Source organism: Salvelinus fontinalis, chromosome 5 (genome assembly GCF_029448725.1).
Source record: "Salvelinus fontinalis isolate EN_2023a chromosome 5, ASM2944872v1, whole genome shotgun sequence".
Taxonomy (NCBI): domain Eukaryota; kingdom Metazoa; phylum Chordata; class Actinopteri; order Salmoniformes; family Salmonidae; genus Salvelinus; species Salvelinus fontinalis.
This window is the reverse complement of record NC_074669.1, coordinates 57,721,014-57,748,804: the sequence shown is the minus strand read 5'-3', so window position 1 is coordinate 57,748,804 and position 27,791 is coordinate 57,721,014. Positions and strand designations below refer to the sequence as shown.

At 41.7% G+C, this 27,791-nt stretch overlaps 1 protein-coding gene across 1 annotated transcript in view; it reads left to right on the top strand.

Annotated features, from left to right (window-relative positions):
• LOC129856142 (interferon-induced very large GTPase 1-like) overlaps positions 1-27,791 on the top strand; it is a 51,889-nt gene that overhangs the window by 7,131 nt on the left and 16,967 nt on the right. The window contains exons 4-6 of the mRNA XM_055924247.1: positions 5,200-5,454; positions 7,889-8,158; positions 22,248-22,517. Coding sequence (XP_055780222.1) covers positions 5,200-5,454; positions 7,889-8,158; positions 22,248-22,517 — 795 coding nt within the window. The remainder of the gene's footprint in view (positions 1-5,199; positions 5,455-7,888; positions 8,159-22,247; positions 22,518-27,791) is intronic.

Below are 27,791 nucleotides of genomic sequence, written 5' to 3'. Positions count from 1 at the left end.
GGTGTCCCCGATATCTCATAGTGTTCTATTGTTTCCAGTACTTGCCTTATATTATCTCCAATGTATCGTCCATGTAAAAAACCTGTCTGATTAGGATGAATAATATCTGACACAACTTTTTTTATTCTATGCGCCAAGCATTTTGCTAGGATTTTTGCATCACAACACTGAAGTGTAAGAGGTCTCCAATTTTTTAATTGGACTGGATCTTTATATATACCACTTGGGTCCTGTTTCAGTAATAACGATATCAGACCTTCTTGTTGTGTGTCTGATAATCTACCATTTATATAGGAGTGGTTAAAACAAGTTAATAATGGTCCTTTGAGTATATCAAAAAACGTTTTGTATACTTCCACTGGTATGCCATCCAGCCCTGGAGTTTTCCCATCTTTAAAGGCCCCAATTGCAACAAGCAGTTCCTCCTCTGTAATTTGGCCTTCACATGAGTCTTTCTGTTCAGATGTTAATTTTACATTATTAATAGGAAAAAAATCCATACAATTAGTTTCAGTTAGTGGAGATGGAGGAGCCTGAAACGAAAACATATTCTTAAAGTACTTTACTTCCTCTTTCAAAATATCATTTGGTGAATCATGCGTGACTCCATCATTTGTCACAAGTTTTAATACATTTTTTTTGGTAGCATTTCTATATTGAAGATTGAAAAAGAATTTGGTGCATTTTTCCCCATATTCCATCCAGTTCGCTTTATTTTTATAATATATTACACTGGATCTTTCTTGACTAAGTTCCTCCATTTCTTTTTGTTTTTCCTCTAAATTATTCTGTGCCTCTATGGTACCGTTTTTATTGCTATCTAACTGTACTGTTAGTCCTTCAATTTCCTTTGTTAATATGGACTCTTTTGATCTAAATTGCTTTTGTTTTATAGATGAGTACTGAATTGCATGGCCTCTAAAGGCACACTTAAAAGTGTCCCATACAATAAGGGGATCTGCTGTACCTATGTTATGTCTGAAAAAGTCAGTTATAAAATCTTCTGTCCTAGTTCTAAACAATTTATCATCTAGTAGACTTTGATTAAATTTCCAATATCCTCGCCCACGTGGAAATTCTGTAAGAGAAATATATATGCCAATTATGTGATGATCCGACCGCATTCTATCCCCTATCAACACTTTTTTAACTTTTGGTGCCAGAGAGAATGGAATAAGAAAGTAGTCAAGACGACTAGCTTGATTCAGCCTCCGCCATGTATATCTCACTAAATCAGGGTATTTAAGTCTCCATATATCCACTAATTCCAATATATCCATGACATTCATGATTTCCTTAAGTGCCTGAGGGTGATAATTTGTAGTGTGATTTCCTTTCCGGTCTATAGAGCTATTTAAGACCGTATTAAAATCTCCCATTATAATAATAGTGTCTAGTTTTGCTTGTAGAGTTGATAAGTTCTTATATATATTTTCAAAGAAGCTTGGATCATCATTATTCGGACCGTATAGGTTAACAAGCCATATTTCTTTATTGTCCAATAACATATTTAAAATAATCCATCTACCTTGAGGATCTGTTTGGACAATTTGCACATTTGGATCAAAATTATTGTTAATTAAGATCATCACCCCTTTTGAATTTCTTTGCCCATGGGAGAAATACATTTTGCCCACCCAGTTCTTTTTCCACAAAACTTCATCTAAAACTGTTGAATGGGTTTCCTGTAAACAATATATATTATAATCCTTCTCTTTTAGCCAGGTAAATACTGATCGTCTTTTCTTATTATCTGCTAAGCCATTACAATTGTAACTGGCTATACTTATTTCACCACTTACCATGAGACACACCTTTCATTCTTTTAATCAGAATATATTTTTGTAAACGTACTATTAAAAAGTAACATAATGATTGAGTGTCTATATAGTTGTACCATGATATTTGCATTTCTACTAAGTAAACCTCCAATTGGTCCCTACTATTCCACCCGCTAAAAGGCCTCATCTCGAGATGGCTTGTCATCCCAATGCCCGGCAGACCACCCTCGACCCCCTGTATCCCATAGCCCTGAACCGACTGGGATCCATTCTTTGAAAAGAGCATACAGTTCCATTTACCGAATTGAAGTAAATCAATTGCCATATGCATTTCCATTGCCGTCACCTCGATTTGTATTATATATAGCTGTGGATCATCCTCTATTGTCCCTAACATCTTTTACTTCTTCTTTCGCAACAGTTGTGGGATACACACATACACACTCAGCCCTTACCCCCACACAACCATAAGCTCACTTTCTCAACAGTTGCACCATCCCAGAGCCCAACTCAAGATGGGTCATGATTTCCAAATGCCATTGCAGTTGCAGCTGCATGAGAAGGCCTGCAAGACCGCGCAAAAAAATAAGCAAAAATTGAAATTTATTTACCATTGTCATATCCTAGATAATGGCCGTCAAATGTACACCCTATTCCTGAAAAAAACACCCACAATACGGCCACCAGTCATGACCATGTCCCCACGCATCTCCATGCAGTCCGACCTTGATTCTGTGCCACCAGGGCCACAATAATATACCCCCTCTCTGAATGTCCGAGTGTGACCCCCTCCCCATGGGTTACTGCAGCTAGTGTTGCCAGCACTGCCACTGCCTGGGTGGGGGTACCCCACCGGAATCCCCACCGGCTAGGTACAAGGTCGTCAAGGTTCTCATTAGCAGCTTTGAGAAATTCCTTGTATATTTTCCTCTCCCTTTAGGGGGCTTTGGCTTTGCAGGACCAACCCTGCCAAGCAGGCTCAGAATCTTGAGGGGGCAGTGCTGCTCTTGGTCTCTGACCTCATTTTAGCTGCATATAGACCGCTTACAGCGAGCACATAAAACAGTTAGGGACTTCTCCTTAATATCTCCTTAATATCTGGGTCATTCAGGTGGGTGTCTAGGGTATAGGGCAGATTTTGTATTAATATATTTAAGATGTGTATGAAAATGTATATCTATTCTTTAGCAGGACTGGACTGTTCATATCCTCTATATTTGACTGGGGTATGTGGTTGTCTCACCTAGCTATATTAAGATGAATGCACTTACTCTAAGTCGCTCTGGATAAAACAATCTTCTAACTGACAAAAATGTCAAATGTAAATGTTTTACATACATATCTCATATTACAATATTGAATTATTTAATTTATATATAAATATATTATATACAAACATATACAGTATAAACACATGTAGGCAATCGGTGGCAACTTTGAAGAATCTCAAATAATCTCAAATTGTTTAAAGCTTTTTTAGTTCATACATGGTTCCATATGTGTTATTTCATAGTTTTGATGTCTTCACTATTATTCTACAATGTAGAAAATAGTAGAAATAAAGAAAAACCCTTGAATGAGTAGGTGTGTCCAAACATTTGACTGGTACTGTATATACAGTGCATTCGGAAAGTTTTTAGACCCCTTGACTTTTTCCTTATTCTAAAATAGATTAAATGTAAAAAATAAAAATAAAATAAAAATATCATCAATCTACACACAATAGTCCGTAATGACAAAGCAAAAACAGGTTTTTAGACATTTTTGCAAATGTAAAATGACAACAATTGATATCACATTTACATAAGTATTCAGACCCATTACTCAGTACTTTGTTAAAGCACCTTTGGCAGTGATTACAGCCTCTATTCTCCTTGGGTTTGACACTACAAGCTTGGCACACCTGCATTTGGGGAGTTTCTCCCATTGTTCTCTGCAGATACTCTCAAGCACTGACAGGTTGGATGGGGAGCGTTGCTGCACAGCTATTTTCAGGTCTCTCCAGAGATGTTCAAGTCCGGGCTTTTGCAGGGCCACTGAAGGAAATTCAGAGACTCTTCCCGAACACACTCCTGCGTTGTCTTGGCTGTGTCTTTAGGATCATTGTCCTGTTGGAAGGTGAACGTTCGCACCAGTCTGAGCTCCTGAGCACTCTGGAGAAGGTTTTCATCAAGGATCTCTCTGTACTTTGCTTCATTCATCTTTCTCTTGATCCTGACTAGTCTGGCAGTCTCTGCCGCTGAAAAACATCTCCACAGCATGATGCAGCCACCACCATGCTTCATTGTTGGGATGGTGCCAAGTTTCCTCCAGACGTGACGCTTGCCATGTTTCTCATGGTCTGAGAGTCCTTCAGGCAACTCCAAGCGGGCTGTCATGTGCCTTTTACTGAGGAGTGGCTTCTGTCTTGCCACTCTACCAAAAATACCTGATTATTGGAGTGCTGTAGAGATGGTTGTCCTGGAAGCTTCTATCATCTCCACAGAGGAACTCTGGAGCTCTGTCAGAGTGACCATCTGGTTCTTGGTCACCTCCCAGACCAAGGCCCTTCTCCCCCGATTGCTCAGTTTGGCCGGGCGGCCAGCTCTAGGAAGAGTCTTGGTGGTTCCAAACTTCTTTCATTTAAGAATGATGGAGGCCACTGTGTTCTTGAGGACCTTCAATGCTGCAGAATCATTTTGTTACACTTCCCCAGATCTGTTCCTCGACATAATCCTGCCTCGGACCTCTATGGACAATTCCTTCGGCCTCATGGCTTGGTTTTTCCTCTGACATGCACTGTCAACTGTGGGACCTTATAAAGACAGGTGTGTGCCTTTCCAAATCATGTCCAATCAATTGAATTTACCACAGGTGGACTCCAATCAAGTTGATGATCAATGGACACTGAATACTCCGGAGTTCAATTTCGAGTCTCGTAGCAAAGGGTCTGAATAACTTATTTATGTTTTTTTCTTCTACCTTTGCAAAAATGTTGTGATAGATTTTAAACAAATACATTTCTGTCATTGAACAACCTCATGCCATATTTAGATAGTGAACTAACACACCAATCTCTTTCTTAGAATCTTTAAACAATATAACCTAATTTAACATTTCTAAAAATAGCATTTTTGAATTAAATTCTTTATTTATTATTTATTATTTTCATTTACTTTCATCTCTTTTAGCGTGGTGGCAACAATTTAGCAGAGGTGCAGCGCCAATGCTTAATGAATATAGCGGAACAATTTTTCTTACTTTACAAATATATCATCTGTTTTGCGACTTCTGTTTTATGTTATTTCTTGCCATATCAAAAGGGAGACGTTTTTTTCTACTTTTCGACTACTATTCTACTTTTTTTCCTGATAAATATTTCTGGATTTAAACTGTAGCACTGACAATAATGTGTTTCCACTAGTTCTCCCTGCTCCAGACCAGCTGACTGTAAACTCAGTGGGCACCACATCAGCTGCTGTTAGCTGGAGCCAGCCACCAGGATTGGACCAAACCCAACATCATTACCAGATCTCCTACCACTGTCCAGGGACAGAACCACACATCACTACCACATCTTCACACAGCATCCCTCTCTCTGACCTGCAAGGTGGTACTCAGTACTCTGTCACTATCTGCACTGTGCTGGAAAATGGAACGAAAAGTCAACTGGTGTCAACAACCCTCACCACAAGTAAGGAAGTACTCTACCTATGAACTATTATTTCTGGTGTCAAAGTTTATATAACTTTAGTTATCAAAATGACTGTAATTTAAATGAACTAATCATATTGGATGTGTCAACACGGGATGTAAAGTTACAGTAACTTACTTGATGAGAAATATATGATGGTGAATTCCTCAGATCTCATAATGCAGTTTGGTGCTGAAATCTATAATGTTTTAATAATATCTGAGTTCATTGTTTCTTCCATTCCTGAGGGACATTATGTCAAGGAGTTGATCTGCTTCTGCTTGCTGTAGCAGATCACTGTAGTACAGTGTAAAACACTATTTATTGTGGAGGGGATTTATTATCACAACATTCAGTGCTTAATTAGTCAATTGGGAGGTACTGGGACACCTCTAATTTATATTGTTATAACTAATACACTGACACATTACCTTTAGTCCCAGAATATCTCACCACAGTGTTTCCATCACCTCTTCTCTTTCTCCTTCATTCCTTTAGTCCCAGAATATCTTACCACAGTGTTTCCATCACCTCTTCTCTATCTCCTTCATTCCTTTAGCCCCAGAATATCTCACCACAGTGTTTCCATCGCCTCTTCTCTTTCTCTCTCCTTCATTCCTTTAGCTACAGAATATCTCACCACAGTGTTTCCATCACCTCTTCTCTTTCCTCTTCATTCCTTTAGTCCCAGAATATCTCACCACAGTGTTTCCATCGCCTCTTCTCTTTCTATCTCCTTCATTCCTTTAGTCCCAGAATATCTCACCACAGTGTTTCCATCGCCTCTTCTCTTTCTATCTCCTTCATTCCTTTAGCTACAGAATATCTCACCACAGTGTTTCCATCACCTCTTCTCTTTCTCTCTCCTTCATTCCTTTAGTCCCAGAATATCTCACCACAGTGTTTCCATCGCCTCTTCTCTTTCTATCTCCTTCATTCCTTTAGCTACAGAATATCTCACCACAGTGTTTCCATCACCTCTTCTCTTTCTCTCTCCTTCATTCCTTTAGCCCCAGAATATCTCACCACAGTGTTTCCATCACCTCTTCTCTATCTCCTTCATTCCTTTAGTCCCAGAATATCTCACCACAGTGTTTCCATCACCTCTTCTCTTTCTCTCTCCTTCATTCCTTTAGCCCCAGAATATCTCACCACAGTGTTTCCATCACCTCTTCTCTATCTCCTTCATTCCTTTAGTCCCAGAATATCTCACCACAGTGTTTCCATCACCTCTTCTCTTTCTCTCTCCTTCATTCCTTTAGCCCCAGAATATCTCACCACAGTGTTTCCATCGCCTCTTCTCTCTCTCTCCTTCATTCCTTTAGCCCCAGAATATCTCACCACAGTGTTTCCATCACCTCTTCTCTTTCTCTCTCCTTCATTCCTTTAGCCCCAGAATATCTCACCACAGTGTTTCCATCACCTCTTCTCTTTCTCTCTCCTTCATTCCTTTAGCCCCAGAATATCTCACCACAGTGTTTCCATCGCCTCTTCTCTTTCTCCTTCATTCCTTTAGCCCCAGAATATCTCACCACAGTGTTTCCATCGCCTCTTCTCTTTCTATCTCCTTCATTCCTTTAGTCCCAGAATATCTCACCACAGTGTTTCCATCGCCTCTTCTCTTTCTATCTCCTTCATTCCTTTAGCTACAGAATATCTCACCACAGTGTTTCCATCACCTCTTCTCTTTCTCTCTCCTTCATTCCTTTAGCCCCAGAATATCTCACCACAGTGTTTCCATCACCTCTTCTCTATCTCCTTCATTCCTTTAGTCCCAGAATATCTCACCACAGTGTTTCCATCACCTCTTCTCTTTCTCTCTCCTTCATTCCTTTAGCCCCAGAATATCTCACCACAGTGTTTCCATCACCTCTTCTCTATCTCCTTCATTCCTTTAGTCCCAGAATATCTCACCACAGTGTTTCCATCACCTCTTCTCTTTCTCTCTCCTTCATTCCTTTAGCCCCAGAATATCTCACCACAGTGTTTCCATCGCCTCTTCTCTCTCTCTCCTTCATTCCTTTAGCCCCAGAATATCTCACCACAGTGTTTCCATCACCTCTTCTCTATCTCCTTCATTCCTTTAGTCCCAGAATATCTCACCACAGTGTTTCCATCACCTCTTCTCTCTCTCTCCTTCATTCCTTACTTGGGGGGCTGTCAACAGTTTATTTAAATATATTTAGTTGTGAAAACACATTAATATCGATGTTCCCAAACAGATTCCCCTTGGCATTCGTTTAAAAGGATTAAGTCGGCTTTACGCATTCCAGGCAGAAAGTCAGGTAGGCTACCGCCAACATGTCATCAATTCAACCGCAAATAATGCATCCAAGCATAGTCGGCCTAACATTCTATAAGGGAAAAAATAAAACTACTGTGAATATTAAATAACTTTAAACTGTAGCACTGACAATAATGTGTTTCCTCTTAGTACTTCCTGGTCCAGACCAGCTGAATATTGACTCAGTGGACACCACATCAGCTGCTGTTAGCTGGAACCAGCCACCAGGATTGGACCAAACCCAACATCATTACCAGATCTCCTACCAGTGTCCAGGGACAGAACCACACATCGCCACCACGTCTTCACACAGCATCACTCTCTCTGAGCTGCAAGGTGGTACTCAGTACTCTGTCACTGTCTGCACTGTGCTGGAAAATGGAAGGCAAAGTCAACTGGTGTCAACAACCTTCACCACAAGTAAGGAAGTACTCTACTGAAAAATTGTCTGTTGTCAAAATTTCTTAAAATAACTTATGTAAATGAACTAATCAGTAACGATTTACTTTGACTACATATCCATAATGCATTCTCTAATATTACTATGGGTCCCACATATGCCGTCAGTGTAAAGTCCAATCTATTTTCCCATTCATAAAGTGTTTAAAGCTAAGCACTTCATGGTAATTAATTGTGCAGTTTGCACGGGGGAATCTTGGAGGGCTGGTACCTGGCTGTTGGGAGCTTGGGCCGGTGGCTGATGTATCGCTGGTTCGGTTCCCCGTTTTTGACCTTGTGGGAGATCTGTCGACGTGCCATTGAGCAGGGCGTTGACCCTGGTTGCGTGACCCTGTGTGTCGCTCTGGATGGGAGTCTGTTAGATGACTAATGTGATGTAGTTGTTGAGCGGCTTCACTACAAGAATATTGTATGTTTTAAATATTCAAAAAAGGTATTAAACACTGCAGTTTGCCACTCTGGTCTATAACACCAACATTACATGTATATGTATGAATTCTATTTAGTCAATGTAAAGTAATGGATATTTTCCCCATTCATATAGCATTTAAAACATGCTTAACTGATGGACACAACATAGAATGTTAAAGGAAACATGAACATTTAAAAAAAAAAATCCAGATGTAGCACAGAAAACAATTGCCGAGGACTTTTTTGAAAATGTTCAGTTGGACTTTTCTTGAATAGATTAAACAAAGATTCAAATTTGTTTACATCCCTGTTAGTGAGCATTTCTCCTTTGCCAAGACAGGTGTGACATATCAAGAAGCTAATTAAAACAGCATGATCATTACACAGGTGGACCTTGTGCTGGGGACAATAAAAGGCCGCTCTAAAATGTGCAGTTCTGCCAATTATGGGCTACAAAAAGAAAACCAGCCACGTCACGGACACCGACATCTTGCTTCCAGACAAGCTAAACACCTTCTTTGCCCGCTTTGAGGATAATACAGTGCCACAGATGCGGCCCGCTACCAAGGACTGCGGCCCCCCCCTCTCCTTCTCCTTGGCCGACGTGAGTAAGACATTTAAACGTGTTAACCCTCACAAAGCTGCTGGCCCAGACGGCATCTCTAGTCACGTCATCAGAGAATTTGCAGACCAGCTGGCTGGTGTGTACAGTGACATATTCAATCGGTCCCTATCCCAGTCTGCTGTCCCCACATGCTTCAAGATGGCCACCATTGTTCCTGTACCAAATTAAGGCAAAGATAACTGAACTAAATTACTATCGACCCATAGCACTCACTTCTGTCATCATGAAGTGCTTTGAGAGACTAAACAAGGATCATATCACCTCCTCCTTACGTGCCACCCTAGACCCACTTCCGTTTGCATATCGCCCCAACAGGTCCACAGACAGTGCAATCATCATCACACTGCACGCTGCCCTATCCCATCTGGACAAGAGGAGTACCTATGTAAGAAGGCTGTTCATTGACTACAGCTCAGCCTTCAACACCATAGTACCCTCCAACTCATCATTAAGCTTAAGTCCCTGGGTCTCAACCCCGCCCTGTGCAACTGGGTCCTGGACTTTCTGACGGGCTGCCCCCAGGTGGTGAAGGTAGGAAACAACTTCTCCACTTCGCTGATCCTCAACACTGGGGCCCCACAAGGGTGTGTGCTCAGGCCCTCCTGTACTCCCTGTTCACCCATAACTGTGTGGCCATGCACACCTCCAACTCATTCATCAAGTTTGCAGACGACACATCAGTAGTGGGCTTGATTACCAACAACAACGAGACAGCCTACAGAGGAGTGTGGTGTCAGGAAAACAACCTCACTCAACGTCAACAAGACAAAGAACTTCAGGAAACAACAGAGGGAGCACCCCCTATCCAAATCGACGGGACAGTAGTGGAGAAGGTGGAAAGTTTCAAGTTCCTCAGTGTACACATCACAGACAAACTGAAATGGTCCACCCACACAGACAAAGAAGAAGAAGGCGCAACAGCGCCTCTTCAACCTCAGGAGACTGAAGAAATGTGGCTTGTCACCGAATACATTCACAAACTTTTACAGATGCAAAATCAAGAGCATCCTGTCGGGCTGTATCAGCGCCTGGTACGGCAACTGCTCCGCCCACAACCGTAAGGCTCTCCAGAGGGTAGTGAGGTCGGCACAACGCATCACCGGGGGCAAACTACCTGCCCTCCAGGACACCTACACCACCCAATGTCACAGGAAGGCTAAAAAGATAATCAAGGACAACAACCACCCGAGCCACTGCCTGTTCACCCCGCTATCATCTAGAAGGCGAGGTCACTACAGGTGCATCAAAGCAGGGACCGAGAGACTGAAAAACAGCTTCTATCTCAAGGCCATCAGACTGTTAAACAGCCATCACTAACATAGATAAGCTGATCCCGAGGGCCAAATTCAAAAATACTAAATTCAAATATTTAACATTCTTGAACATATGTGTGTTATACATCAAAATAAAGCTAAACTTCTTGTTAATCCAGCCTCTGTATCAGATTTCAAAAAGGCTTTACGGCGAAAGCACACCATGCGATTTTCTGAGGACAGCACCCCGCACACAAAAGCAATACATTCATTTTCAATCCAAGCAGAGCCATTATGAAAGTCAGAAAAAGTGATAAAATTAATAACTTACCTTTGAAGATCTTCAGCTGATTGCAATTATAAGAGTCACAGACACATCACAAATGGTCCTTTTGTTTGATAATTATTAAACATTTAGTTAACCTTTTTTTTTCACTATTTCATGACTGGCATTGTACATTTGCACATTTAAAATAAGACACATAGCTAAGAAACCAAGCCAAAAGATGGGTTGTCTCTCCAGGAAGTGATGTCACATTAACCTCTCACCTCTCCTCTGCAGTCAAAATGAATGCAGCTGGTTCCTGCCTTGTAATTTTTCCTGTTATCTAAGGTTTGTAATGTGCAAAAATAAAAGTGTTTATTGACTGAGTTGAAAAAGATGATGACATTGTGCCAGGGGCATAGCTAGCTGGTAGCTTACTAGCTACATCAGTGAATAAGAGGGAAACGCTAGCTATCTTTACCACCCAGTGTTAATACATTTTACTCATTCAAATAGTTACTGCTATGAGTCTGAAATGGGGAATTTAATTTTAATGGTTTGTGTATGCATATGATACATCTATTCAAGAAAAGTCCAACTGAAAAATGTCAATAGTAGCCAGGAGTCCTCAGCAATTGTTTTCTGTGCTACATCTGGAAAACATAAATAAAATGTTCATATTTCCTTTAACAATCTGTGTTGTGTTCATCAGTTATGCTTTATAAATGGGAAAATAGAAATTACATTACATTGACTGCATAAAATTCATACATACAGTGCATTCAAAAAGTATTTAGACTCATTCACTAATTTCCACATTTTGTTACGTTGCAGCCTTATTCTAAAATGGATTAAATAAAAAATGTCCTTCATCACAATACCCCATAATTACAAAGCAAAAACAGGTTTTTAGAAATTGTTGTAACTGTATGAAAAAAACTAAACACAGAAATATCTTATTTACATAAGTATTCAGACCCTTCGCTATGAGACTCAAAATTGAGCTTAGGTGCATCTTGTTTTCATTGATCATCCTTGAGATGTATCTACAACTTGATTGGAGTCCACTTGTGGAATAGTCAATTGATTGGACATGATTTGGAATGGCACACACCTGTCTATATATGGTTCCACAGTTGACAGTACATGTCAGAGTAAAAACCAAGCCATGGTGTCGGAGGAATTGTCCGTAGAGCTCCGAGACAGGAGTGTGTCGAGGCACAGATCTGGGGAAGGTTTTCAAAACATGTCTGCAGCATTGAAGATCCCCAAAAACACCGTGGCCTCGATCATTCTTCAATGGAAGAAGTTTGGAACCTCCAACACTCTTCCTACAGCTGGCCGCCCGGCCAAACTGAGCAATCGGGGGCGAAGGGCCTTGGTCAGGGAGGTGACTAAGATCCCGATAGACCTCCAGAGTTCCTCTGTGGAGATGGGAGAAACTTCCAGAAGAACAACGGTTTCTGCAGCACTCCATCAATCAGGCCTTCATGGTAGAGTTGCCAGACGGAAGCCACTCCTCAGTAAATGGACATGATAGCCCACTTGGAGTTTGCCAAGCGTCACTTAAAGGACTCTCAGACCATGGGAAATAAAATTATCTGGTCTGATGAAACCAAGTTTGAGCTCTTTTGCCTGAATGTCAAACATCACGTCTGGAGGAAACCTGCCGTCCCTACGGTGAAGCATGGGGGTGGCAGCATCATGCTGTGGGGATGTTTGTCAGCAGCAGGGACTGTGAGACTAGTCAGGATCGAGGGAAAGATGAACGGAGCAGCCAGAGCCCGAACTTGAACCCGATCGAAAATCTCTGGAGAGACCTGAAAATAGCTGTGCAGCGTCTATCGTGGAATATTCTAATCAAGTGGGAGAGACATTTCTTCAAACAAATAGAAGAATAAGAGAATAATAAGAAGTTATATACCAGCTGGTGGGTGAAATGAGGCTGGTACAGGCTATATACACTGCTCAAAAAAATAAAGGGAACACTTAAACAACACAATGTAACTCCAAGTCAATCACACTTCTGTGAAATCAAACTGTCCACTTAGGAAGCAACACTGATTGACAATAAATTTCACATGCTGTTGTGCAAATGGAATAGACAAAAGGTGGAAATTATAGGCAATTAGCAAGACACCCCCCAATAAAGGACTGGTTCTGCAGGTGTTGACCACAGACCACTTCTCAGTTCCTTTGCTTCCTGGCTGATGTTTTGGTCACTTTTGAATGCTGGCGGTGCTTTCACTCTAGTGGTAGCATGAGACGGAGTCTACAACCCACACAAGTGGCTCAGGTAGTGCAGCTCATCCAGGATGGCACATCAATGCGAGCTGTGGCAAGAAGGTTTGCTGTGTCTGTCAGGGTAGTGTCCAGAGCATGGAGGCGCTACCAGGAGACAGGCCAGTACATCAGGAGACGTGGAGGAGGCCGTAGGAGGGCAAAAACCCAGCAGCAGGACCGCTACCTCCGCCTTTGTGCAAGGAGGGGCACTGCCAGAGCCCTGCAAAATGACCTCCAGCAGGCCACAAATGTGCACACTGGCATTCCAGAAGTACACTTTAGAGAACAGCCATAACGATGACACTATGCTGTCATTGAAATTATGCATCTATAAAGATACCTACATATGAGCTCCTACATGACATGACATGTTATACCACGTTCATGAAATGCTTATAGATGTGTAATGAATGTGTTATGGAAATATAGTGCAAATGAATTGTTACTAACTAATCATAATGGATGGGCCAGCATGGCATGTAAAGGTTCAGTATCTTCCCTGATTCTAAATGTATGATGGTGAATTCCTCATCTCATAATGCAGTTATGTATTGAAATCAATTAAAGTTTATAATAATATCTGAATTCATGCTTGCTTCTATTCCTGTGATTCATTCTGTCAATGATCTTCCTCTGCTTGCTTTAACTTTATCAGTAGTACAGAGTAAAACACTATTTATTGTGGAGAGGATTTATAATAAACATATTTCCATTTACAGTATATATTTTTCATTTTTGGGGGGTGTAGCCGCAACAGTTTAGCAGAGGTGCAGCACCGTTAATAAATTAATATAGCGGAAACTCTTCATTTTTGTTAAATTACAAATCAAACTAATGTCGTATAACCTCTGTTTTTAGCATATTTACTCCCATATCAAAAGTACTTGCAAGCTGGCCTATTCTACTTTTCACCTACTATTGTTATTTTCCTCCTGTAATATGCACTGTATTTCTAGAGTTAAACTGTAACACTGACAATAATGTATTTCCCCTTAGTACTTCCTGCTCCAGACCAGCTGACTGTTGACTCAGTGGACACCACATCAGCTGCTGTTAGCTGGAACCAGCCACCAGGATTGAACCAAACCCAACATCATTACCAGATCTCCTACCACTGTCCAGGGACAGAACCACACATCACTACCACATCTTCACACAGCATCACTCTCTCTGACCTGCAATGTGGTACTCAGTACTCTGTCACTGTCTGCACTGAGCTGGAAAATGGAAAGCAAAGTGAACGGGTGTCAAGAACCCTCACCACAGGTAAGGGATTACATTACTAAAGTACTATGTCTAATGTTAAATTGTATTAAAATAACTAAAATGTAAATGAACTAACCTAATGGATGTGTCAGCATGGTATATGAAGGTACTGTATCTACACTTATGAGAAATATATGATTGTGAATTACCCAGATCTCATCATGCAGAATGGTAATGAAATCAATATATGTTTATAATAATATCAGAATTCAGGCTTTCTTCCATTCCTGTGAGTCATTATATCAAGGAGTTGATCTGCCTCTGCTTGTTTTAACTTCATCAGTAGTACAGTGTTAAACACTATTTATTGTGGAGAGGATTTAGAATCACAACATACAAGTTTTATTATTTTAATTTGTTTGTGGTTGTACTAATTTAGCAGAGGTGCAGTGCCATCAGATATGAATGTAGCGAAACGCTTCATTTTTGTTAAATTACAAATCCAACTTCTGTTGTGTGACTTCTGTTTTTAGATGATTTCTTCCCACATCAAAAGGAATTACAATCTGGCCTTTTCTATTTTACTACTACTCTTCTTCTTGTCTGTAATATATTTCTGGAGTTAAACTATTGCACTAATAATAATCTATTTTCCTCTAGTACTTCCTGCTCCAGACCAGCTGACTGTTGATTGGGTAAGCATCACATCAGCTGCTGTTAGCTGGAACCAGCCACCAGGATTGGACCAAACCCAACATCATTACCAGATCTCCTACCACTGTCCAGGGACAGAACCACACATCACTACCACGTCTTCACACAGCATCACTCTCTCTGACCTGCAACGCGATACTGAATACTCAGTAACTGTCTGCACTGTGCTGGAAAATGGAAAGCAAAGTCAACTGGTGTCAACAACCCTCACCACAGGTAAGGGATTACATGACTTAAATATTATATCTGGTGTCAAAATTAATTAAGCTTTGACTAGTTATCAAAATGACTAATGTAAATTAACTAATCATAATGGATGTGTCAGCATGGGATGTAAAGGTACAGTAACTTCCCTGATGAGAAATATATGATTGTGAATTACCCAGATCTCATCATGCAGAATGGTAATGAAATCAATAAACGTTTATAATAATAATATCTGAATTCTTGCTTGCTTCCCATTAGTGTGAGTCATTATGTCAAGGAGTTGATCTGCCTCTGCTTGTTTTAACTTTATCAGTAGTACATTATTAAACACTATTTATTGTGGAGAGGATTTAGAATCACAACATTCTTTTCATTTATATATATTTTAACAATTTTTTTGGGGGGGTGACAACAATTTAGAGCCTGTTCAGCGCCGTTGCTAAATGGATATTGCAGAAATTCTTCATGTCTTATTACATTAATGACAGATTAAAATGTAGAGAATGGTTACTTTGAGGAAAATGGGGTAGGGTTATGCTTTTTAAATTTCAGTTAAGGGAAGGTTTGTTTTTTTCTTCGTTTTTTTCTTCAGTGTTTTAGAATTAGTTGCTTATTGTGCGATATATATCAATGTGTGGCCGATTCCACCCCTGATCTCTGATTCTCCACTGGGTGTTCAATATCAAGTGCCCCCAATCAAATGATCAATAGCCTACAGGCTATAAGCTATGAAGTGCATGCTCAGAGAAGCACAGAGCAAAGTTCTATTTTTAAGATGGCTGCTGGGATGGTGTAAATAAAACTAGGCTACACTAGCCTATGTTCTGTTCAGTTTGAGAAGGATCAAAGGTCAACTTTGATAGCTTGCTACTACTATAAAATATTTGTTTATAACAATATGTTTCTTGCGCATGATGCATTTATCAGAGTTACTGACTTCCCAATTAGCCAGATTTGAGTAACTTACATTGTGGTGCTGAAACTTGACTAAGCAGCTGCAGCAAATTCAATCTTAAGTGGACAGCTCATGGTGCTGAAAGTAGGCAAATTCCAGTAGGCATAAGTCATTTCAACGTCTTCATTGTAATTCGACTTTACTAACAACAAGAGGGCTTTGTAATGGAGCCTATTTCTTCCTATTTAAGAAATAAGAGGTAGGCCTACCGGTTTGACTAATTTAGGCTATAGGCTGCTATATCCATATATTTGTCGGTGAATCCTTTCACCCACCATGCACTCTTTAAGTAGTCTACCTCTGGGGCCTCCCGAGTGGTGCAATGGTCTAAGGCACTGCATCGCAGTGCTAGAGGCGTCACTACAGATCCGTGGTCGATCTCAGGCTGTGTCGCAGCCGGCCGCGACCGGGAGACCTATGAGGCGGCGTACAATTGGCCCAGCGTCATCCGGGTTAGGGGAGGGTTTGGTCGGCTGGGATGTCCTTGTCCCATCGCGCTCTAGCGACTCCTTGTGGCGGCCGGGTGCATGCACGCTGACTTCGGTCTCCAGCTGTACAGTGTTTCCTCCGACACATTAGTGCGGCTGGCTTCCGGGTTTAGCGATTAGTGTGTCAGGAAGCAGTGTGGCTTTACGAGGTCGTGTTTGGAACGATGCATGGCTCTCGACCTTCGCCTCTTCCGAGTCCGTACGGGAGTTGCAGGGATGGGACAAGGCTGTAAGTCCCAATTGGGGAGAAAAAGGGGTAAAAATTACCTAAATAAATATATAGTCTACCTCTGTAAAAGTGTAGGGCTGTTAAGTTAAAACCAAGACTCTAATTGAGGGTGTATGAGAGGGTATTCCATAGTCCTACCTTTTATTAAAGAAAATGGCAAAAAGCACAAGCCTACACCCTTGTTAGCTTAAGATTTTGAAAACAATAAATAGGATCCGATTATATAAAGTGATCTATAACAGTGCTTTGGTCTGCGATGCTTTATGCTTGAAACAAGCTGTAAAATACCCAGGAAAGAAATGACTCCAATGTATATGGGGATATCATTGTTTTGTTACTTTGACATTCAGACTGAGATACAACCTTCTATAGCCGAGGACACAAAACATAGACTTTGTTTGGGAAGTAATCTAATTCTTTCACTTTGAATTGATTAGCTATTCACTTTCTGCGTAATGAAGAAGTTTAAACCCAGACAGCTTTTAGGGAAACACTTATGACTTTTTCTCGTTGGGTTTTGCCATGGAAAAAGAGTTAAATGTACAGTTTTCTGCGTCAGTAAGCCTACTCTGTCTGGGGTGGAAAGGTATGCTTAACTGTTCAGATTCCTAATGGCGTCTCAGATTTAATGATTTGCCAACAGGGACAGTTTCGTTGCAAACAAGACACACTGATTTGGCATTGGAGAAATATGATAAGATGAACACACGCTTATCTCTCTGTCCATTCTTAGAATGTAATTTCCGTAATTTGTGTGGTATTTAAAAAGATTCTGCTAATATGTAAAATGATGTAGAATTGCTTGAAATCTTTATAGAAGGCAAAAAAAAATGTTGGGCCTGGAATTATGATGATAGATTCATGCAATGCTTTTATTAATATGGAGATATTCCCACCCCTACTCTTATCCACGGTGGTCTGTGAACCCACAACCTTCTGGCCTGCAGCCCTGTGTGATGTCATGATTCCTGCATTGACATGCACTGCTTAAAGAAGAACAGTTTCTAAAACTGCATATATGGCGCTCTGGTCTGTTCAATAACTGAGGGTAAACGGTACATGTTCTCTCCTATCCACTTTATTTTAGTTATTATTTTGGGTATATTGGGGGGGTCACTTTATTTCCAAGCGTTCAGGCAGGGTTTATGTAAAATATATTTTGCTGAAGGGAGGGCCATCAATTTTCATTTTGGAGAGGTCCGATTTTCTCCTTGTAACCCTTATTATAAATAACATTCACTCGCTTACAAATCCAACTTCTGTTGTGTGACTTCTGTTTTTAACTTGTTTCTTCCCACATCTAAATGAATTGCAAGCAGCCTTTTCTACTACTGTTCTTCTTCGTGTCCTGTAATATATTTCTGAAGTTAAACTAGTGCACTAATAATAATCTATTTTCCTCTAGTACTTCCTGTTCCAGACCAGCTGACTATTGACTGGGTAAGCATCACATCAGCTGCTGTTAGCTGGAGCCAGCCACCAGGATTGGACCAAACCCAACATCATTACCAGATCTCCTACCAGTGTCCAGGGACAGAACCCTACTACACTACCACATCTTCACGCAGCATCACTCTCTCTGACCTGCAACGTGATACTGAATACTCAGTAACTGTCTGCACTATGCTGGAAAATAGAAAACAAAGTCAACTGGTGTCAACAACCCTCACCACAGGTAAGGAAGTACCCTACTTAAGTATTATTTCTTATTTCGTATTATTGCCTAAGGCACATTCACACAGATGAGCAGGGACCCTGGGCATCTTTCTTTTGGTGTTTTTCAGAGTCAGTAGTAAGGCCTCTTTTGTGTCCTAAGTTTTCATAACTGTGACCTTTAGCTGTTAGTGTCTTAACTACCGTTCCACAGGTGCATGTTCATTAATTGTTTATGGTTCATTGAACAAGCATGGGAAACCGTGTTTAAACCCTTTACAATGAATATCTGTGAAGTTATTAGGATTTTTACAAATTATCTTTGAAAGACAAGGTCCTGAAATAGGGATGTTTCTTTTTTTTCTGAGTTTATATCGATGTGTGTCTGATGCCGCCCCTCATCTCTGATTCTCCGTTGGGCGTGCAATATCAAGTGCGCCTATAGGCTATTTGGTGTGGTCTCAATCACATACTCTAAAGGCTATTTGGTGTGGTCTCAATCACATACTCTAAAGGCTATTTGGTGTGGTCCCAATCACATACTCTAAAGGCTATTTGGTGTGGTCTCAATCACATACTCTGAAGGCTATTTATTTTGTGTGGTCTCAATCAAATGATCAATAGCTATAAGCTACAAAGTGCATGCTCAGAGAAGCACAGAGCAAAGATATATTTCTAAGATAGCTGTTGGGATGGTGTAAATAAAACTAAGCTGCAAAACACACGGCAATGGATATTCCAACCCTCACCCCGTGTGCTGCCTAACCAACGGCTGTGCTGTTGGCCTATGATGGCAGTTAAAGAGGAGAGTCAGAGGCTTCTTCTGATTCATTCTATTTCTTTAGACAAAGTTTTAAAAAGTCACTGTTTTGCGTGCTGACTAGCCTTTAGCCTATGCTCAGTTTAAGAAGGAAAGAGTGAAGATTCGAAGGAGGATCAAAGGTCAACGTTGATAGCTTGGTGCTACTATTATAGATGTTTTATAACAATGTGTTTCTTGCCCATGATGCATTTATCAGAGTTACTGACTTCCCAATTAGCCAGATTTGAGTAACTTACATTGTGGTGCTGAAACTTGACTAAGCAGCTGCTGCAAATTCAATCGTAAGTGGACAGCTCATGGTGCTGAAAGTAGGCATATTCCAGTAGGCATAAGTCATTTCAACGTCTTCATTTTAAGTGGACTCTACTAACAACTAGAGGGCTTTGTAATGGAGCCTATTTCTTCCTATTTAAGAAATAAAAGGTAGGCGTTCCTGTTTGACCGAAGAATTTAGGCTATAGGCTGCTATATCCATAGTTTTGTCAGTCGATTCCTCCGCCCCCCATGCACTCTTTAAATAGTCTACCTCTGTGTCAGTGAAGGGCATGTTAAATTAAAAACAAGACTCGAATTGAGGACGTATGAGAGGGCATGCCTTAGGTCCTACCGTTTATGAAATGGCTAAAAGCACAAGCCTACCCCTTGTAAGCTTAAGATTTTGAAGAAAACAAAACAATCCGATTTATATAAAGTGATGTATAAGAGGCTTTGGTCCGTAATGCTGGAAGCTGTAAAATACATTGGAAGACTTGACTCAAATGCATATATGGATATCATTGTTTTGATTCTTTGACATTCAGACTGAGCCACAACCTTCTATATTTGAGGAGACAAAGATAGACTTTGCTTGGGAATTAATCTAATTCTGTCACTATCAATTGATTAAGCTATTCACTTTCTGTACAATATAAGATGTTTAAACCCAGACAGCTTTTAGGGAAACACTTGTGATCTTATCTTGTTGGGTTAAACCACCGAAGAAGAGTAGCCAGCAGTTAAAGCTTACAGTTTTCTGTGTCGGTAGACCTACTCTGTCTGGGGTGGAAAAGTAGTCCTACTCTGTCTGGGGTGGAAAGGTAGTCCTACTCTGTCTGGGGTGGAAAGGTAGCCCTACTCTGTCTGGGGTGTAAAGGTAGTCCTACTCTGTCTGAGGTGGAAAGGTAGTCCTACTCTGTCTGGGTTGGAAAGCTAGTCCTACTCTGTCTGGGGTGTAAAGGTAGTCCTACTCTGTCTGGGTTGGAAAGCTAGTCCTACTCTGTCTGGGGTGGAAAGGTAGCCCTACTCTGTCTGGGGTGTAAAGGTAGTCCTACTCTGTCTGAGGTGGAAAGGTAGTCCTACTCTGTCTGGGTTGGAAAGCTAGTCCTACTCTGTCTGGGGTGTAAAGCTAGTCCTACTCTGTCTGGGGTGTAAAGGTAGTCCTACTCTGTCTGAGGTGGAAAGGTAGTCCTACTCTGTCTGGGTTGGAAAGCTAGTCCTACTCTGTCTGGGGTGTAAAGGTAGCCCTACTCTGTCTGGGTTGGAAAGCTAGTCCTACTCTGTCTGGGGTGTAAAGGTAGTCCTACTCTGTCTGGGTTGGAAAGCTAGTCCTACTCTGTCTGGGGTGGAAAGGTAGCCCTACTCTGTCTGGGGTGTAAAGGTAGTCCTACTCTGTCTGAGGTGGAAAGGTAGTCCTACTCTGTCTGGGTTGGAAAGGTAGCCCTACTCTGTCTGGGGTGTAAAGGTAGTCCTACTCTGTCTGAGGTGGAAAGGTAGTCCTACTCTGTCTGGGTTGGAAAGCTAGTCCTACTCTGTCTGGGGTGGAAAGGTAGTCCTACTCTGTCTGGGGTGGAAAGGTAGTCCTACTCTGTCTGAGGTGGAAAGGTAGTCCTACTCTGTCTGGGGTGGAAAGGTAGACATACTCTGTCTGGGGTGGAAAGGTAGTCCTACTCTGTCTGGGGTGGAAAGGTAGTCCTACTCTGTCTGGGGTGGAAAGGTAGTCCTACTCTGTCTTGGGTGGAAAGGTAGTCCTACTCTGTCTGGGGTGGAAAGGTAGTCCTACTCTGTCTGGGGTGGAAAGGTAGTCCTACTCTGTCTGGGGTGGAAAGGTAGTCCTACTCTGTCTGGGGTGGAAAGGTAGTCCTACTCTGTCTGGGGTGGAAAGGTAGTCCTACTCTGTCTGGGGTGGAAAGGTAGTCCTACTCTGTCTGGGGTGGAAAGGTAGTCCTACTCTGTCTGGGGTGGAAAGGTAGTCCTACTCTGTCTGGGGTGGTTAGGTAGTCCTACTCTGTCTGGGGTGGTTAGGTAGTCCTACTCTGTCTGGGGTGGAAAGGTAGTCCTACTCTGTCTGGGGTGGAAAGGTAGGTCCTACTCTGTCTGGGGTGGAAAGGTAGTCCTACTCTGTCTGGGGTGGAAAGGTAGTCCTACTCTGTCTGGGGTGGAAAGGTAGTCCTACTCTGTCTGGGGTGGTTAGGTAGTCCTACTCTGTCTGGGGTGGTTAGGTAGTCCTACTCTGTCTGGGGTGGTTAGGTAGTCCTACTCTGTCTGGGGTGGAAAGGTAGGCCTACTCTGTCTGGGGTGGAAAGGTAGGTCCTACTCTGTCTGGGGTGGAAAGGTAGGTCCTACTCTGTCTGGGGTGGAAAAGTTGGTCTAACTTTGGAAAGAACCACGCTCAGATTCCTAATGACATTTCATCATTTTGTGTTTTGCTGAAGGGAGGTCCATCCTTTTTTATTCGGACAGGTTCGATTTTCTCCATGTAACCCTTATTATCAATAACGTTCACTCGTTTACAAATCCAACTTCTGTTGTGTGACTTCTGTTTTGAGCTTTTATCTTCCCATATCAAAATAAATCGCAAGCTGGCCTTTTCTACTTTTCATCTACTATTCTACTTTTCTTCCTGCAGTATATTTCTGGAGTTAAACTGTAGTTGCACTAACAATAATGTATTTTCCCTTAGTACTTCCTGCTCCAGACCAGCTGACTGTTGACTCAGTGGACACCACATCAGCTGCTGTTAGCTGGAACCAGCCACCAGGATTGGACCAAACCCAACATCATTACCAGATCTCCTATCACTATCTAGGGACAGAACCACACATCACTACCACGTCTTCACACAGCATCACTCTCTCTGACCTGCAATGTGGTACTCAGTACTCTATCACTGTCTGCACTGTGCTGGAAAATAGAAAGAAAAGTCAACTGGTGTCAACAACCCTCACCACAGGTAAGGAATTACCCTACTAAAGCATTATGTCTGATGTAATCAAAATGACTAATGTAAATGAACTAATCATAATGGATGTGTCAGCTTGGGATGTGAACACTATCTTCCCTGATGAGAAATATATGATGGTGAATTTCCCAAATCTCATCATGCAGTTTGGTGCTGAAATCAATTAACAGTGTTTATGATATGTAAATTCACGTTTTCTTCCATTCCTGTGAGTCATTATGTCAAGGAGTTGATCTGCCTCTGCTTGCTTTAACTTCGTTACTACAGTGTAAAACACTTGTTATTTTGGAAAGTATTCATATTCTTTTCATTCTAATATATTTTTTGGGGGGAGGGGGCGTGGCATCAACAATTTAGCAGAGACACAGCACCGTTGCTACAGTCGCTAGTCTACACACGCCTTGCAGAGGTCTTCACATTTTGCTGCCTTAAAATGTTGTCTCAAAAGGGAATAAATAGATTTTTTACACAACCTACTCAACATTTTCAAAGTGTATTAAAAATGTATTATATGTTGCTAATGAAAAACAATAACAAACCTGTCTTGATGTCTTCACATCCCTTGAATGGAAGCACCTTTGGCTGAGAGAACAGCTAGGAATTTTAATATTAATACGTTACAGCCTAGTTTTTTAAATAGCCTGCCCCATATTTGTTAAATATGTTCAACATATTTGCAGTCCACATTGTTCTAATTGCATTGCTTTGCACCTTTCATATTTATTTTGATCCTGACAGACTACCCACAACATGATGCTGCCACCACAATACTTGTGTTGTATTGGATTTAACCCTGTAGTTTTTAAATTAGGCCAAAAAGTGTCTTTATTTTCTGTCTTTTCTTGCAGTATTACTTAACAGCCTTGTTGGAAACAGAATGGATGATTTGGAGTGGGTTTTTTAACACCTTCTTTTCACTTTGTCATACAACCCAGTAAAAAACATTTGAAACATTAACCTGTTGCGTGTGTGTGTGTGTGTGTGTGTGTGTGTGTGTGTGTGTGTGTGTGTGTGTGTGTGTGTGTGTGCGTGTGTGTGTGTGTGTGTGTGTGTGTGTGTGTGTGTGCATCTACTCTACATTAATAAAAGTATGTGGACACCTGCTCGTCTAACATCTCTTTTCAACATAATGGGCATTAACATGGAGTTGGTCCCCCCTTTGATGCTATAATAGCCTCCACTCTTTGGTAGCCTTCCACAAGCTTCCCACAATAAGTTGTGTGAATTTTGGCCCAATCCTCCTGACAGAGCTGGTGTAACTGAGTCAGGTTTGTAGGCCTCCTTGCTCGCACACACTTTTTCACTTCTGCCCACACATTTTCTATAGGATTGAGGTCACGGCTAATGTCCTTAAGCCATTTTTCCACACCTTGGGAAGTATGCTTGGGGTCATTGTCCATTTGGAAGACCCATTTGCGACCAAGCTTTAACTTCCTGACTGATGTCTTGAGATGTTGCTTCAATATATCCACATACTTTTCCTACCTCATGATGCCATCTATTTTGTAAAGTGCACCAGTCCCTCCTGCAGCAAAGCACCCCCACAACATGATGCTTCCACACCCGTGCTTCACGGTTGGGATGGTGTTCTCTGGCGTGCAAGCCTCCCCATTTTTCCTCCAAACATAACGATGGTCATTATGGCCAAACAGTTCTATTTTTGTTTCATCAGACGAGGACATTTCTCAAAAAAGTACGATTGTTGTCCCCATGTCAAGTTGCAAACCGTAGACTGGCTTTTTTATGGAGGTTTTGGAGCAGTGGCTTCTTCCTTGCTGAGCGTCCTTTCAGGTTATGTCGATATAGGACTCGTTTTACTGTGGATATAGATACTTTTGTACCTGTTTCCAAGCTGTTTGAAGGCACAGTCAACTTAGTGTATGTACACTTCTCACCCACTGTAATTGTGAAACAGTGAATTATAAGTGAAATAATCTGTCTGTAAACAATTGTTGGAAAAATGACTTGTGTCAAGCACAAAGTAGATGTCCTAACCGACTTGCCAACACTATAGTTTGTTAACTATAATTTTTTGGAGTGGTTGAAAAACGGGTTTTAATGATTCCAACCTAATTGTATGTAAACTTACGACTGTAAACACCCCAAAACTGTAGATGACCAGCAGGGTCAAGTAATTAACACAATGGTTGTAGTGGGTGGAACAGGTCAGCACCTCAGGAGTACATGTAATTAGCTTTTTATAGCCAAGCTTTCAGAGGTCGAGACAGCAGGGGAGAGAGAGAGACAGAGAGAGGGTAAACAGCAGGTCCGGGAAAAGGTAGCACGTCCGGTGAACAGGTCAGTGTTCCATAACCGCAGGCAGAACAACAGAAACTGGATCAGCAGCATGACCAGGTTGACTGGGGATGGGGACATCCAGGACTCATCAGGCCAGGTAGTCCTGATGCATGGTCTTAGGGCCCAGATGGGAGAATACCTAAGATCACACAGGACACCACATAAGACAGGAGAGTTACACCAGACAGTACAGACTGACCCTAGCCCCCCAGCACATAGACTATTGCAGCATAGACACTGGAAACTGAGGTTTAGGTACACTGTGACAGGCAGGATATAACCAGGCAGGCTATAACCCCACCCACTTTGCCAAAGCACAGCCCCCACACCACTAGAGGGATATCAACAGACCACCAACTTACTACCCTGAGACAAGGCGTGAAGATCTCCCCCACTGCACAAGCCAGAGGGGGCACAAAACCGGACAAGAAGATCAAGTCAGTGACTCAACCCACTCACGTCGAGTATAGCGAAAAAAGTCTGGAACAACGTGATACACCCCTTCTAGGGATGGCATGGGAGAGCACTACTAAGCCATTGACTCAGCCCCTGTAGTATGGTTAGAGGCAGAGAATCCCATTGGAAAAGAGGGGAGTCAGCCAGGCAGAAACAGCAAGGACTGTTTTGGTTTGTCACTCCACCTTCGCAGCCCACGACCAGACTACACTCAATCATAGGACCTGCTGATGAGATGAGTCTTCAGTAAGGACTTAAAGGTTGTTACAGAGGGTAGTGCGTATGGCCCAGTATATCATTAGGGGCAAGCTTCCTGCCATCCAGGACCTCGATACTAAAACAACGTGTGTATCTTTAATAATTTGATGTCAATGAGATGGGCACATGTAGTAGTTACAGAATCTAATATTTGTTTGTTTGTTTGTTTTACCGTTATTTTACCAGGTAAGTTGACTGAGAACACGTTCTCATTTGCAGCAACGACCTGGGGAGTAGTTACAGGGGAGAGGAGGGGGATGAATGAGCCAATTGTAAACTGGGGATTATTAGGTGACCATGATGGTTTGAGGGCCAGATTGGGAATTTAGCCAGGACACCGGGGTTAACACTCCTACTCTTACGATAAGTGCCATGGGATCTTTAATGACCTCAGAGAGTCAGGACACCCGTTTAACGTCCCATCCGAAAGACGGCACCCTACACGCCTTGTCCCTATACAGTGCATTCGGGAAAAAATTCAGACCCTTATACATTTTGATACATTATTCTACAATGGATTCAATTGTTTTTCCCCCCTCACCAACCTACACACAATACCCCATAATGACAAAACAAAAACAGGTTTTTAGAATTTTTTGCAAATTTATACAAAGTAAGAAACTGAAATATTAAAATGTACATTACTATTCAGACCTTTTACTCAGTACTTTGTAGAAGCACCTTTGGCAGCGATTACAGTCTTAAGTCTTCTTGGGTGTCATGCTACAAGCTTGGCACACCTGTATTTGGGGAGTTTCTCCCATTCTTCTCTGCAGATCCTCTCAAACTCTATCAGGTTGGATGGGGAGTGTCTCTGTACAGCTATTTTCAGGTATCTCCTCAGATTTTTGATTGGGTTCAAGTCCAGGCTCTGAATGGGCCACTCTAGGACATTGAGACTTGTCTCGAAAACAGTCTTGTGTTGTCTTGGCTGTGTGCTTAGGGTCGTTGTCCTGTTAGAAGGTGAACCTTCGGCCCATTCTGAGGTCCTGAGCGCTCTTCCACCACCATGCTTCACTGTAGGGATGGTATTGGCCAGGTGAGGAGCGGTGCCTGGTTTCATCCACACGTGATGCTTTACATTCAGGCCAAATAGTTAAATCTGTGTTTCATCAGACCAGAGACTGTTTCTTATTGTCCGAGAGTGCTTTAGGTGGCCTTTGGCAAACTCCAATTGGGCTGTCATGGGCCTTTTACTGAGGAGTGGCCACTCGTCTGATTGGTGGAGTGCTGCTGGAAGGTTCTCCCATCTCCACAAAGGAACTCTGGAGTTCTGTCAGAGTAACCATCGGGTTCTTGGTCACCTCCCTGACCAAGGCCCTTCTCCCCTGATTGTTCAGTTTGGCCGGGCAGCCAGCTCTTGGTGGTTCCAAACTGTTTCCATTTTAGAATGATGCCACAGTGTTCTTGGGGGATCTTCAATCTTGCAGAAATGTTTTGCTACTCTTCCCCAGATCTGTGCCTCGACAATTCTTTCTCGGAGCTTCCACCTCATGGCTTGATTTCTTGCTCTGACATGCAGTATCAACTGTGGGACCTTATATAGACAGGTGTGGGGTGTGTTTTCAGATGGTCATACCATGGATCATGTAGCTATTTGATTAAACATTTTACAACCCATTTAGGTATCCCCCCCAAAAAATTACAATTATTTGATAAAATATAGAATTTCACATTGGAAAACACATTCATAAATGTGTCTGTCCTATATCTAGGAAATATAAGAAAGCTCATGAAATCCATATTTATATATTTTTTCTCCACAAAACTACCTCAAAACTAACTACATACTTCCATTCGTTTCTATGGGTTACCTTCAGATGAGTTCCACAACACTTGTGCGGGTCCTAGAGCAAAATGAAGAACACAATCGTGTTTGCGAGAGTCATAGTCTTTAGGCCGTTCGTCAAAACGTTTGTGAGAAAACCGATGGATTTTGGATTCTGCTTTAGAGCAGATTTCTGCAGCATTAGTAAGATGTCATCAATACATGTGGATGATTTCAATTCTGTGCTGTTTGTAAATACCCTGGTAGGTTGCCTGAAACCTGAAACAGGTTGCAGGCACTTGTTACAGCTAGAAGCTTTTTCTTGAGTGGACAGTTTGATGAAAGCCAGTCAATATTTAGGTCACAGAAAATATACATCTCTGTTCATATCACGTACTGTACATTATTAAGAATTCCACACATATGATGTAGATACTGACTGTGTCACGTTCGTTGGAATGAATGGACCAAGGCGCAGCGTACTT